At 47.7% G+C, this 14,674-nt stretch overlaps 2 protein-coding genes across 4 annotated transcripts in view; one reads left to right on the top strand and one right to left on the bottom strand.

Annotated features, from left to right (window-relative positions):
• HSPA4 (heat shock protein family A (Hsp70) member 4) overlaps positions 1-661 on the top strand; it is a 37,119-nt gene extending 36,458 nt beyond the window's left edge. Inside the window, exon 19 of the mRNA XM_038772008.1 lies at positions 179-661. Within this exon, the coding sequence (XP_038627936.1) occupies positions 179-382 (204 nt within the window). The 3' untranslated portion in view covers positions 383-661. The remainder of the gene's footprint in view (positions 1-178) is intronic.
• Positions 662-2,239: 1,578 nt separating this feature from the next.
• Positions 2,240-14,674, bottom strand: part of RNF14 (ring finger protein 14) — a 28,039-nt gene continuing 15,604 nt past the window's right edge. For 2 of the 3 annotated variants that reach the window (XM_038772770.1, XM_038772769.1), the window contains exons 3-8: positions 13,846-13,997; positions 12,699-13,184; positions 11,712-11,940; positions 8,425-8,597; positions 6,839-6,969; positions 2,240-5,522 (exon numbers count right to left, since the gene is read on the bottom strand). In XM_038772770.1, the coding sequence (XP_038628698.1) occupies positions 5,465-5,522; positions 6,839-6,969; positions 8,425-8,597; positions 11,712-11,940; positions 12,699-13,184; positions 13,846-13,997 (1,229 nt within the window). In that variant the 3' untranslated portion in view covers positions 2,240-5,464. The remainder of the gene's footprint in view (positions 5,523-6,838; positions 6,970-8,424; positions 8,598-11,711; positions 11,941-12,698; positions 13,185-13,845; positions 13,998-14,674) is intronic. The other variant, XM_038772771.1, reaches the window with a different exon arrangement.

The raw sequence follows: 14,674 nt of genomic DNA, 5'->3' as shown, positions 1-14,674 counted from the left end.
CAAAGTACAAATGAGGAAGTGAATGTTTTGGTAATACAGTTTATGTCCTAAGACAAAATATGACATCACTTTGGGTGGATTTTTAGGTGGGTTCTCGGTTTGGAGCATGTTCTCATTTATCTGTGGTTTTATTTGGCCAGTTGTGAGCAGAAGCTGTAATATTGCTTTTCACTTGCAGGAGTTGGCAGGTATTTGCAATCCCGTCGTTACCAGACCCAAACCTAAAGTGGAACTCCCAAAAGAGGAGAAAAATGATGAACAGAATGGACCAGTAGAGGGAAATGGAGAGAATGGTCAAGAGGCCCAGGCAGCCGAGCAGAAAGCCAACTCGACTGCCCCTGCAGATTCAGAAAAGAAACTTCCTGAGATGGACATTGATTGATTCCAGCACTTGTTTATATTAAAACAGACTATAATAAAGCTTTAAGTTGTCAACTTATTCTAATTATGAACTAGAGCAAATGAATATTACAAATTTCTTATAGTAATTTTTTAGGGATTTGGGGGGCGCGGTTCAATGTGTCAAGCGATCTGACTTCTAAATAGCTTAACTACACAATCGTGTGCATTGTATCTTCTAATGGCTGTACTTTGGAACCCACTGCTTACTGGATTTACAGAAGCAGCATAGTTGTTTAGGAGCGATTAAAACATGGAGAAACATAGATGAGTTTGTTTTGGGGAAATGACCAGTCAAAACTAGCTAAATCACAGCCGTTAAGGATCCTCTAGACTAAGAGTTGCGATAGTTCTTCAAAATCTGCTGTGGCAGAAGCTAACAAGCTGTGGTTATTTTTTTATTTCTCTGTCTCTCTCCCCTTTCAGCAAAATTTACCAGACATTTGTTCTGTGCTTGCTCGACAGAGACAATCTTAACGGATTCAGCCACAGCAAATGGCGTTTTACTCCACTCGCTCGGAATGTAGACCAGCAGAGGCCGTGTCCCTCTACGGAGGGAATGGCGCCCCGCGGGTTTTCAGACCTACCGAGTGCTGAGCTAAACCAACACACTCCGTCGGTCTAAACCAATTGCAGTAGCTGATGTAGAAGCCAATAGTTAATGTCTGTCCGTCTGAAATAGTAGTGTAGAATCTCGATCAACTTGTGTGAACTGTAAATTTCTGTCCCTGCTAAGTTTTAGTTTGAGAACTTAGACTGTTAGCGGCTTGCTCTGATGGGGGGGGTGGGTGGGGGGAGGGTTATCCTATCTGTAAAGTCTGTTGGGAAGTGCTGCTCGGTGTCTGAAAAGGTGAGGGAAGTCATGTTCCACTACTAGACTTGCCAGTTTTCATGAGCTCATGTGCACGGTGACTTGATAGAATATTAACTGGCAAACCTGAAAATGCTTCAGTTGATTGTTAGAAATGAAACACCCGTACAGGAAATAAATGCACTGGATTGTACTGGATGATCTTTAAATTAATGGAAGGAAGTGGCCACCCTTCTGGATGGGGCCTGACTTTGATGTCATCGTTAAGGCACTGACTTGCTGCTTTTGTTGTGCGTTCTTTCTGGAAGATATTCATTAAATTCAGTAGCAAAAGTATTTTCTTCCACTCTGAAATCAGTTCATGCTTTTAGCTCTAGACCAAAATTCTCTTAACAGTTGAAACTACAAACATGCATGGGACATCATAAATAGGTCTGTTATATAACCAATTTATTCTCTATTTTGTGGGCAGGGAGCATGTCTACTGAATCTGTATTGTCCTCTTCCAAGCGCTTACCATCGTGCTCTGCACACAGTAAACGCTCAAATAAATACTATCAATTAAGATTTTTGGTGGAGGGCACTGGATTGTTTTTTTCTAGCAGTTCGTTTGAAAGGGGGCTGTTCAGTTTAGTTGAATTTTATACATTAAAAATACGGTTACTGTGAACTTTTGTTTCCTAATGCAGAATTACTGAAGGTGAAGATACCTTGAAAAATTATAGTTTTGCAACACCCTGGGGGGTGTCACATTTTCACTGTTAAGAGGGAGAGTGCCAGGGAAAATTGGAAAGTCCTTCCAGTTTTTATTACAATTCCAAGTTTGCCAAAGGCTTTGGCCCAACAGTCAAATTGGCAGGGGGGGGGGGGGGGGGGGGGGGCGGATGGGATGTGTGGAACCTGTGCGCACTCCAAAGTTCACTACAATTAATGTTTTCCTCACAGTGATGTATTACTAAAAGTTACTGCACCTTACTCTCATTTGTTTGTAAAGCAAATCCCTCACTGTTGCAGAGTGGTGGTTTCACTTTGGGTACTGCGATTATGTGCGACACTTAACAGCCTGGCCGTGTCCCTTGGGAGTGAACTGCCATTACATGCCAGTTGGGGACCAATTGGGCCAGATCAAAAATTCTTGTTTCAGGAACACTCTAAGGAGCTGGGCTATGCTATCTTGAAACTAAAGACCCACGTTTCAGTAGAGTACCGAACGACTCGATCCAAAATCCCAACATGCACACAGACACACACACTTAGCCAAATGTCATTTTTTTTTAACCTGAAACACTTTAATCCTTTACAATTGTTCACACTCCAACTCCACCCTTCATTTTCTAATACCCGGTAACTTCAAAGCTGGCCAGAGCACCCTCATCGTTTTTGGTATTTATTGGGCATGCACTCTGTACAGAGCATTATTCTAAGTGCCGGGAGCAAACGGTGGAAGTGAAAGACATGGTCCCTGCCCTTGAAGGGCTTACACTCTACAGTCACTGGTACTTGAGGAGCATCTATTGAGGGCAAAGCACAGTACTAAGCATTTGGAAGAATTCAAAACATTCCCTGTCCTTTAGGAGTTTACCATCCAGCAGTCCATGCCCGCTCCTCTTTGCCTGTACCTTCACTGTCTCCAGCTATATTAGGAGAAGCCCTATGTCTTTGCTGAAGTAATATGCTCCCCAAATGCACTGACCCGGGTTGAAGGTCACAAAGAACAAATGAACAAAGTGTGTTGGGTAATGGTAAATCTCCAGTGAACTGAGACAGTAAAGGGATATGCTCTTGCTTTGAGTCCAAACCACATCCTTGGCTAAGGGCTGCTTGCTGGCAGACTATGGCAGCGTGGCCTAGTGGAAAGAGGGCCGGCCTGGAAGTTGGGAGACCCAAGTTCCAATCTCTGTAACCTAGGGATGCCAAAGTCTGAAGGGAGTGATGGCTGACCAGAACTCCCTTCACTAATAGAGGTCAGCCCTAGAAGTCATGTAATTGGCTTTCTAAAGTGAATTCAGTGCTTGTGGAAAGTGCTGAACAGTCCTTAAGAATGGATGATTTTGCCGTGGTGGAGAAAAAGGCAACCTCACTGTATAGAGGGGGCTCGAGGTTGGTTCAACAGGTCCTTCACATTTAAGAGCTGGGGAAAGAAGGGAAGTCCGGCTTCAAACAGCTCCCGTCTTCACCTTCTTCCAGAATGGCTACTGGGGGAGCAGTAGGGGCCAGGGGAAGTGGATATTCCTTGGAACTTAACTGGCAGCTGAGCTAACGCAGCTCTCATGGTTCTTCCTTTTTATGAACTTGGATGCGTTTGAACAAGCCACTTCAAGAAGAAAGACTCCATGGTAACCTCCCTTTACCAACGTGGTACAGCTCACCTGAATCCTGCTGCCTTGACTCACTGACTTCTAAGAATCTAAAATGGTTCAGCTGAGTCCGCTGAAACACTGATGAGTTTCAACTAGGTGACTTTCCCATGCCATCGATGTTAAGGAGGGCCTATCTTCCTTTCCTAGGGGGAGAAGGTGCGGAGGGGGCAGGAGAGGAAGACTGCAACTATTGAGACACAACTGAAACGGCTCAGATGCAAAATACTCTATTCCAAGGGCAGAAACTTAAACATCTGCAAACAGAACTACCTGTACGGCAAAGCAAGAGTTTTCAGAACCTGACGGGGGAAACCGAGCAGGAAGCCAAACGCAATTTTGTAACTAATTAAAAACGCTAAGTTCACATCAGAACTGAATCTGTCCTAATTAAAAAATGAAAGCCTTCATTTACTCCTGCGTGGTGGCCACTGACCCCTGCTAAATTCTGGTTTAGGCCCCACACTGGCAGAATAACAGGAAGATGCAATGCTTGTAAATAACAGGACCTTTTTAGCTTCTCATGGCCCTGAAGCCCTGGGGGTACCACCCTCCCTTCCATTCAATCTCTGACTCAGTAAACCCCAACGCCCCAAGGCGAAGTGAATGGCGGGAAGGGGAAAGCAAGACTTTCTGATGAGGGTGGTGGCCCTCGAGGGGCTCTGAGAGAAGCGCTCCTGGGACTTATTTCTGCAATTTGGCATTTAGAGTGGAGCCTCAAAGGCAGGAGAAGGGCCCACGGGTCAGAGAGACAGAGAATAAAAACTTAATCGCCTAACGGTTCAAAGATGGCTGAGCTGGGATGAGGCAAAAACCAACTCAGAACCTCCGTCATCACTTCATGGTGCAATGAGAAGCAGGCTGTGGTTTTGAACCAAACGAAAGGGGGATTTACGCTGGCCAAGAACCGTTGGAGGTCATATGGATAGGGTTGTTGGTTTTTGATTTGGTGGGGTTTTGGGGCAGGGGCGTGCTTCCTCCTGGACCTGAAGGGGGTCTCTTTGGACAGCTGCAGTCCAGAGGGGCTGGCAGATATCCATCCCCCATTCCAGCCTGCTTGGACCCTTGGAACTTGAGGTGCCCTTTCCCTTCCCCGACACCAAGTGTGGGAGCAAGGTGTGGGGGGACCCCGAGCCAGAGCTGCCCCGAGATTCAACCTGTCAGTCAGCCGAGCCTGCCCAACTCAGGGTTCCTGGGACAAAGGTGGGCAGTTGGTGGGGCCGAAAACACTTCCCCAGTCTGCACGGCCCGATCCCTGCAAAAACTGGCCTGGCAGAGAGTTGGCTTTTCCTCAAGCAGGGTCATAGATGGATTTGTCCAAGGCCACAGGATCTGGTGGGATGGGTTTGTATCTTGGGAGTCAGGAGATTTGAACTATCTCCCAGTTCTGCTCCGTGCCCTTGGCCAAGTAACTTGAGCCCTCTGCGCCCCAGTTTCCTGATCTAGGAATAACGGGTCACGATTCCTGCACCTCCTACCCGTACAGAGACGGAGGACCCAAAATGAGGCTGACGCTAAGAAAACACTTTGGAAAGCAAAAGTGCTCTAGAAATGCAAGCGTTATTGGACTGGAAAAAAAAATCAGTGGAAACCAACCCTCACCCGTTTAGACTCGGTCACTCTGGTAGCTAACTTTCCTTTGACTCGGTTTTGTTTTCTAAACCTTTGGCTAGCGGTTTTGTTCAGTTTCTGTAACAGTGGAAAAATAGATACATGCCTTAACCATCAGAGAACGGCAATCGAAACCAAGTTCTTCCGGCTTCTCTTACACGGGAAGGGGATCTTTCGGTTAGCCCTTTTGCGGGGTCACAGATTTGGTGCTAGAGCACTTGACCGGATGGTCAGTGAGGTCCAAGCCAGTCTCATCTCTCATCCCCCTGGGCGATACAGAAGTGATCTAATCTTCGATCTCGTCCTCCCAGATGTCAACATCAACATCCACGGCTTGAAACAACCTGGAAGATCATAAAACAAATGCTACGTTTAACCTCGGAAAGTGGTGGAGCGGGGTTGCAGCACTTCTTCCGCTCTTGGGACCCTCCATGGGGGGGTGGCGTGAATCCTCCGCTTCCCTCCCTGCCCCAGATGAGCAGACCCATTTGTTCATTCATTCAATCGGATTTACTGAGAAAGCGCTCAACAAATCTGACTGAATGAATGAATGGGTCCTCCACGGCAATCTTCCCCGCATCTAAGGGTAACAGTAATAATTATGGTATTTGCTGAGCGCTTATAATAATGATAATAATGAGGGCATTTATTAAGTGCTTACTATGTGCAAAGCACTGTTCTAAGCGCTGGGGAGGTTACAAGATGATCAGGTTGTCCCACGGTGGGCTCACAGTCTTTAATCCCCATTTTACAGATGAGGTAACTGAGGCACAGAGAAGTTAACTGACTTGCCCAAAGTCACACAGCTGACAATTGACGGAGCTGGGATTTGAACCCATGACCTCTGACTCCAAAGCCCGCGCTCTTTCCACTGAGCCATGCTGGTGTAGTTGACTCTCCCCCCATGGGACAACATGATCACCTTGTAACCTCCCCAGCGCTTAGAACAGTGCTTTGCACATAGTAAGCGCTTAATAAATGCCATAATTATTATTATTATTATTATTACGGGGAGGAATCAGACATGGTCTCTACCCCTTGGGGGGTTCACGATCGGACAGTATAGTTGGGGATAAGGGACTGGAGACAGACACATTAGAAATGATGAAACATTACAATACGGCCAAATACAACGAATAAAACCAAAATCAATAGGGGGCTGTGACTGGAGAAGCCACAAGGCTCAGAGCGCAGGGCACCTCCACGGCCCCAGTAACCCACTACGTGAATCTGTTTTCAGAGAAATCGCTTCGAGACTGTAATTTTCAGTAAGGCTTTGAGCACCATTTCTAAATCATTTCATAATACTGAAAAATATTAGTGTGGCAGACGAATCTGTTCCCACAGAGGCAAACAATGAGCTCCAATTCACCACAAGGCTGCTGTTGGGAGACTTGAAGTCTACAGAACAGTCTGAAGCAACAGGGCTGTGAGTGTCCATAAATCACCACCAACAGCTCCTAGTTTTCCATTCCTTTTGTTCCAGTCCATCCCACTGCCTTAAAGTATTTACTAAGTGCATATTATGGGCCAACTCCTCTGCTAACACTAGGGGAAAGTCAAGATAATCAGATGGCACACAGTCCCCGCCCCAACCGGAGCCCACCACCACACGTCAGTAACGACGGAATAAGGGGACGAGTGGGGATCCAGTACGTACCGGTTAAAACACGGGGAAGATGGATCGTTGAAATGTCGATAGGGGTTTGCTCTAGACAAAGAACCCATGCAGATCCAACAGAAATACCGCATACAGCCGGTACACGTCATCTTGTTACATCCATCTAGTTTCTGGGGTGGAGGGGAGGAGAAACATCTTTAATCGAGGAGGTAAAACATGCTTGAAAGAGTCAAGATGACCCAGGGCCAAGTCTTACTACCTCCTCTCACGGTGGAATAAGGGAGAGGCATATCCGAGATCTACGAACTTCATTTCTCTGTGCCTCAGTTTCCTCATTTGTCAAATGGGAACTGAGACTGGGAGTCCTACGTGGTATAGGGACTGTCTACACCCTGATTTGCTTGTATCCACCCCAGGGCTTAGTACAGTGCCTGGCACGCAGTAATTGCTAAGCAAATACCACAATTGTTATTAATATTACTACTATTATTACTGTTACTGCAAAGCCTTCCCCCTGCTGTCTGACCTACAGACTGCTGCTGCAGCAGGTGGGCGGAGGCCTCGGTAACCTTTCCCAATGGCAGGCTTCGAAGCCAGCTGATCAGAGGAAAACTGATCCAAGGATTCAGCTCGTGTTCTGACTAATCCTGGGAAACAGCAGCACTGTACTGTTAACTCTGACTGACTTTAAAGCCCTACTGAGAGCTCACCTCCTCCAGGAGGCCTTCCCAAACTGAGCCCCCTTTTTCCTCTCCTCCTCCCCATCCCCCCCGCCCTATCTCCTTCCCCTCCCCACAGCACCTGCACATGTTTGTACAGATTTATTACTCTATTTTACTTGTACATATTTACTATTCTATTTATTTTCTTAATGATGTGCATTTAGCTTTAATTCTATTTGTTCTGACGACTTGACACCTGTCCACATGTTTTGTTTTGTTGTCTGTCTCCCCCGTCTAAACTGTGAGCCCATTGATGGGTAGGGACAGTCTCTGTATGTTGCCAACTTGTACTTCCCAAGCACTTAGTACAGTGCTCTGCACACAGTAAGCACTCAATAAATACAACTGAACGAATGAATGAATGAACATAGGGGCTATCACCAGACTGTCAACTTTGACCTGGGATGGGTAACAGGGTTAAATTTTTAAATGGTATTTGTTAAGCACTTCCTAGGTGCCAGGCACCATATTAGGTACTGGGGTAGATACAAGCTAATCAGGTTGGACACAGTCCATGTCCCACATCGGGTTCCCAGTCTTCATCCTCATTTCAGATGAGGTCACTGAGGCCCAGAGAAGTGAGATGACTCGCCCGAGGCCATACAAGCAGTCAAGTGGGGGAGCTGGAATTAGAGCCCAGAATCCTCTGGCTCCCAGGCTTGTATTTTTTTGTACAAAATGTCAGGGTGCTCATGGGTACTGTGAAAATAGGGGCATCAGTATTGTCAGACAAGGGGAGTGCGGATTCGGAAGGGGGGGTTTGGACTCCAGCTTTGGCTCTGAATTTGATCCTTTGCTGCTGGGCTTCACAGATACGACAACGCCAGAGCCAGATCTGAGGAACGCTGACAAACCCAACTGTAAGTGCGCATGTGTGGGTGTGGATGTTGCCAGTGAACGCACCTCTATGTGAGTGCCACAACAGGGACAGCTCTTGGAGTTCTTTTCCAGCCACTCTTTACTCTCCATCTCTTCCAGGGCTTTCTGGATCACCCTTTTGCCATACCGCTGCTCCAGAAACCTTTTATTGGCCTCATCTGCTTCGAGGTATTCGTTTCGTAAGTCAATTAACTTCTCTAGAGAAACAAACGAAATAGAAGAAGGATTAAGGCCAAATCTGTAGGGTTGGTTTTTTTCTTTCTGACTTCTCCTACAATCAATCAGTGGTATTTATTGATACGTGGGCAGAAGGTTTTTGAAGGAAAATCGATCCAGGCAGCAGAGTGGAGTATGCGCTTAAGTACAGTGCTTTGCACAGAGCAAATGCTCAATAAATGCGAATGAATGAATGAACGACTGTAAGTTGTGGCCAGGAAATGGGTCTACTGACTCTTATGTGGTACTCTCCCAAGGGCTCAGTAGAATGCTCTGCCTGCAATAAGCACTCAATAAATAGTAATGGTACTTAAGTGCTTATTTTGCGACAAGCACAGTTCTATTGATCAATTGAAAAATAATACATTACAGATGTGCACACCCTTTCAGAAGCTGATCACGATTTAGATGAATTCACCACAACACTTTTGGTTGAGACTCAGATATGGCCTTTATTAATAATAATAATAATAATGATGATGATGGCATTTATTAAGCACTTACTATGTGCAAAGCACTGTTCTAAGCAGTGGGGAAGTTACAAGGTGATCAGGTTGTCCCACAGGGGGCTCACAGTCTTAATCCTCATTTTACAGATGAGGTAACAGAGACACAGAGAAGTGACTTACCCAAAGTCACACAGCTGACAATTGTCGGAGCGGGATTTGAACCCATGACCTCTGACTCCAAAGCCTGTGCTCTTTCCACTGATCCACACTGCTTCTCTCATTGCAAAACATACCCTATGCAAAGCACTGTGTCTCGGCTTATCAGTTCAGTTCAGGCAGTCAGGAAGGATTCTGGGGAAAAGGGCAAGCCTTGTTCTCTCCCAGCATCAGGGACAATGTCCTGGGGCTCAATCCCGCAGCTTGGATCCACTTCTCCTTCTACATTCCCTCCCTCTCATCCGCTCCCATGGCTCCATGTACCTTTTTTTTAATGGTATTTGTTAAACACTTACTATGTGCCAGGCACTGGGGTAAATTCAAGCTAATCAGGTTTGGACACAGTCCATGTCCCACCTGGGGCTCACAGTCTTCATCCTCATTTTACAGATGAGGTAACTAAGGCACAGAAAAGTGAAGTTGTGTTTTTTTTGTTTAGCCCACCTGGGGCTCAGTCTTCATCTCCATTTTACAGATGTGGTAACTAAGGCACAGAAGAGTGAAGTTGTGGTTTTTGGTTCTTTTCTTTAAATGGTATTTGTTAAGCGCTTACCAGGCATTGGTAATTACCAATTACCAGCAATTACCAGTGCCAGGCATTGAACTAAGCATTGGGGTAGATACAAGATAATCAGTCCCTATCCGACATGGGGCTCACAGTCCTCTTCCCCATTATACAGACGAGGTAACCGAGGCACAGAGATGTGAAGTGATTTGCCCAAGATCACACGGCAGATAAATGGGGGAGCTGGGATTAGAACCCAGGTCTTTCTGACTCCTAGGCCTGTACTCTATCCACTAGGCCACACTGCTTCCCAAGTGCCCAAGGGTGGGAGCAGCAGGAGGGTGAGTGACAAGGGACCGGTGAGGGGAAACACTGGCCTGGGGAAAAGGGAACGGGACTTTCTGCGGGGTCTCAGCAGGAGGCCTAGTTCCACGCTCTACCAGCCAATCAATGGTATTTATTGAGCCAGAGGACCTTTCATTCATTTGTTCATTCAACTGTATTTACTGAGCACTTACTGTGGGCAGAACTCTGCACTAAGCGCTTGGGAGAATACAACAGAACAATAAACAGACGCGGGTACAATCCCAACTCTGCAGCTTCTCTGTCTAGGGCAAGTCACTTCACTTCTCAGTGCTTCAGTTTCCTCAACTGTAAAAAGGGGATTTGATACCTGCTCTTCCTCGTGCTTAGACTGTGAGTCCTCTGTGGGGCATGATTAACTTGTATCTACCCGAGCACTTACGAATGGAACTTGACACATAGTAAGCACTTAACAAATACCCCTATTATTACTGAGCCCTTACTGTGGGCAGAGCATTGTATAACAGAGTTGGAAGACACAGTCCTTGCCCACAACAAATTTCCAGTCTCTTCAGCCTTGCACACCCGAGTGGGGATATCACTATTCTGATGGCTCTCTCCCTCCTTCCCTTCTTGCTCCATTTCACACTTTACTCTGTAATAATAATAATAATAATAATAATAATAATAATAATAATAATGATGGCATTTGTTAAGCACTTACTATGTGCCAAGCACTGTTCTAAGCACTGGAGTAGATACAAGCTAATCAGATTGTCCCACATGGGCATCACAGTCTTAATCCCCATTTTACAGATAATGGAACTGAGGCACAGAGAAGTGAAGTGATTCGCCCAAGGTCACACAGCAGAAAAGTGATGGAGCCGGGATTAGAACCCATGACCTCTAACTCCCAAGACCGTGCTCTATCCACTAAGCCACACTGCTTCTGTACTACTTCCCTCACTCCCATTCATTCATTCATTCATTCATTCATTCAATTGTATTTGTTGAGTGCTGACTGTGTGGGGAGATCTGTGTCAAATGCCTTTGGGAGAGTACAATACAACAATAAACAGACACATTCCCTGCCCACAATAAGCAATATTAAGTCAGCTCTATGCTTGCTCTCCACACACACCCCACAACACATCCCTTTCTTTGGACTGTTGCTCCAACAGGCCCCAGGCTTACTAGCCAGCTTGGGATCCCAACTGGCCATTTCTGTGTCTCAGGAGAACTGAAGAAGAATTTGGGCCTTGAAAAGGGTGGTTTTTCTGGTCTTGGCTTTACTCAGAATAATAACGATAATAATGATGGCACTTAATAAGCACTTACTATGAGCCAAGCCCTGTTCTAAACTCTGGGGCAGAGACAAGTTAATCAGGTTGGACACGGTTCCTGTCCCCCAGAGGGCCCCCAGTCTTAATCCCCAATTTCCAGATGAGGAAACTAAGGGAAGTGACTTGCCCAAGGTTATACAGCAGACAAGTGGCGGAGTGGGGATTGGAAGCCAGGACTTTCTGACTCCCAGCCCCGCGCTCTATCTACTAATCTCTATCCAGGCTGCCTTTCAAGTCTCCCTCCTTTCCCAAGTTCCCGTGGCACCGGGAGGCCTTTACCTGCGGTGACTTTGCACGGAGAGACGCCATGGTAGGTCATCTTGCAGAGCGTACAGAAGGCGTAGTTGCAGCTGGAGCAGATTCCCATGGTGCAGCCAGGCTCCTGCATCACGGGCGTCTGGCAGTCCGGCCGCGGGCAGTACACCACGTCTGCCATGAGATCCAGACTGGACTGCAGGAGGAGGCGGTCGTAGCGGGCAAACAGCTCTTCAGCCACCAGCTCCTTCACCTTTGGATGTACAGATAGGGGATGTTTGTTGGATGGCTTCTGGACCGGCCCCAGGTCTTAATAGCAATCCACGGCAATCCCTCCCCTCCCCATATCTATCTATCTCTCTCTCTCCCTCCCTCCTTCCCTCCCTCCAGGTTTTCTACAAACAAGGGCAGCTGAGAGCTTCTTCGGTTCCACCTACATCCCGGTCCCAGAGCAGGGTGAGTAAGTTAAGGCAGAAACCCGCTTCTTTCCACATTTGGGGTAGGGGTGACGTGGGAACCACGCTCATCCCTACTGAGTCAAGCTTCACGCCGAACGGCATGCGTATGTCAGAACTGGAGAGGAGACAGAGGATGGGTCAGGATCAGGGCCCCAGGCTGCAGCCTCCTGCTAAGGAGCAGGGGGCTAAAGAGGCATGGAGAGGAGGAGGGAGGGGCTTATGGGCCTTTGAGATCAAGCCCCTGGGGTGAACACCTCGCTCACTACACAGCAGTGTCCAAGGACCGGAAGAAGCACCTAGCTGCCAAGGCTCCTCCGGGCGAGGACCAGGTTCCCTTTGGCCCAGAGAAGGAACAGCAGCATCCCCACTCTCTCTCCCCACCTCCCACCCCCTTCCCCTGGCCTCCGTGGGACCGAATAAGCTCACAATCCCGGGCCGTGGCCCGGGCCCGGCCTGGGAACCCACCCCAAACAGAGGCATCTGGACAGACACGGGCCCACCACTCGCCCCGGGGGGGGCCCTCAGGGGGACGCAGAGGGGAGCCACAGATCACCTGACCAGGAGTGGCAACCGAGGAGCACTTTGGTTCTGGGCAATTGAGGCAGTGGACTTGTCCGTCCCTGATCTGGATTTCAAAGTAGTCCTTGAGGCAGGCTCGGCAGTAGACGTGCCGGCACTCGGGGAAGTACATGCTCTCGCGGCCCAGCTTCTCGCAGAAACAGATGTGGCACAGGTACATCTTGCTGTTGAAGCACTTCTTCTGCTGAGCCTGGTCGAAGTCCAGGATCTCCCGGATCAGGTTGGACAGAGACTCCACATCCTGTATGGCCCGGGTGTCGGGGGCGGCGGGCTCTGCCTCGCCCTGGGCTGGGTCCAGGCCGGGCCCGGTGCCCTGGGGGCTCAGCTTGAGCTCGAAGGGGGAGGCGATGTTCAGGTAGGCGAGGGTCTCCTCCTTCAGGAACTGCATCCAGGCGAACATCACCACGCAGCCGCGGTTCTCTTCCCACAGGTTGTCCAGGTGCTTGCACAGGGCCGTCAGCTAGGACGGAAGGAAGCGATCTGAATCAGGAGGGGTGTGCCCAGGGGAAGGATCCCAGGCCTGAACGTCAGGGGGAAAAAAAAATCAATCGTATTTATTGAGCACTCAGTGTGTGCTGAGCACTGTACTGAGTGCTTGGGAGAGTACCATCTAACAGAATTGGTAGAGATGTTCCCTGTCCACAGTGAGCCTGCAGTCTAGCGGGGAGACAGCCAATAAAAATAAATCACAGATGTATACATAAGTGTCGTGGGGCTGAGGGAGGGATGAATAAAAGGTGCAAATCAAGTGCAAGGACGATGCAGAAGAAAGTGAAAGAAGAGGAAATGTAGGCTCAGTGGAAATGTGAAATGATAGAAAAATAGAAGACTCGAGAGATTGGAAACCTTAAATCTCAGACCTTAGACCTTGAAGATTTGCCTAGATCTTTAGAAACTTTCCCTATCCTGCACTTTTTGTACTTACTTAGGAAACACGTTTAATCTGCAATTTTTATTGAATAGTTGTAGCAGTTTCCTTTGGAAGAAAGCAAGGAAGACTTTAACAAAACCTTTGAGAAGCAGCATGGCCTAATGGAAAGAGCAGAGGCCTGGGAGTCGGAGAACTTGGGAGGCAGGGAGGGATGGAGGGACAGGAGCAGAGAACAAGCTTTATGCCTCACCTGAGCACGTGAAAGCCATTTCCCACTGAGTGTGAATGCTGGAGGGGAGGTTGATGGATAATCTGGTGGAAATTCAAAATTCAGCACCAGAGGAGGCAGAAAGCAAATGGTGTATTCGAAGCCACCATTCTGGGGACCTTCAGTCAAATTGCCTGAAACAAAAATCAAGGGTTAACTGACTCAGCAGTCAGCTTGGCAGTAGCTTGTATCTACTCCAGCACTTAGTTCAGTGCTTGGCACACGGTAAACACTTAACAAATACCATGAAACAAACAAAAAAAATCTGATCGAAAACTCACTGTGTGTAGAGTGTTGAATTTGGGAAACTTAAGTGTTGGTGGAAAAAATCATCAAGAAAAACCTACTTCGAGGTTTGGGTTTTTTTAATGGTATTTGGTAAACACCTACTATGTGCCAGGCACTGTACTAAAAGCACTGGGGGAGACACCAATTAGGTACACAATCCCTGTCCCACCCAGGGCTCACAGTCTTAATCCCCATTTTACAGATGAGATACCTGAGGTACAGAGTAGTTAGGTGACTCGCCCAAGGCCACACGGCAGACAAGTGGCAGGACCGGGATTAGAACCCAGGTCCTTCTGATTCCCAGACTCGTGCTCTGGCCACTAGGCCACGCTGCTTCTCACGAACGCGTGGGAGAATGTGTTCCGGGCTCCTGGAAGGACAGCGGACCCATTATCCAAGTTCTACTTCTCTGGAAAAACTGCCTGTGGTGAATCCAAGGCTCCCCGGCCACAGAGGAATTCTTCCACCCCTTCACTCAATGACTAGGTTCCACAAAATGTTTTAATTGTAGAGGATTTTGAGG

The sequence above is a fragment of the Tachyglossus aculeatus genome, chromosome X1 (assembly GCF_015852505.1).
Source record: "Tachyglossus aculeatus isolate mTacAcu1 chromosome X1, mTacAcu1.pri, whole genome shotgun sequence".
Taxonomy (NCBI): domain Eukaryota; kingdom Metazoa; phylum Chordata; class Mammalia; order Monotremata; family Tachyglossidae; genus Tachyglossus; species Tachyglossus aculeatus.
This window is presented reverse-complemented; position numbering and strand designations above follow the sequence as displayed.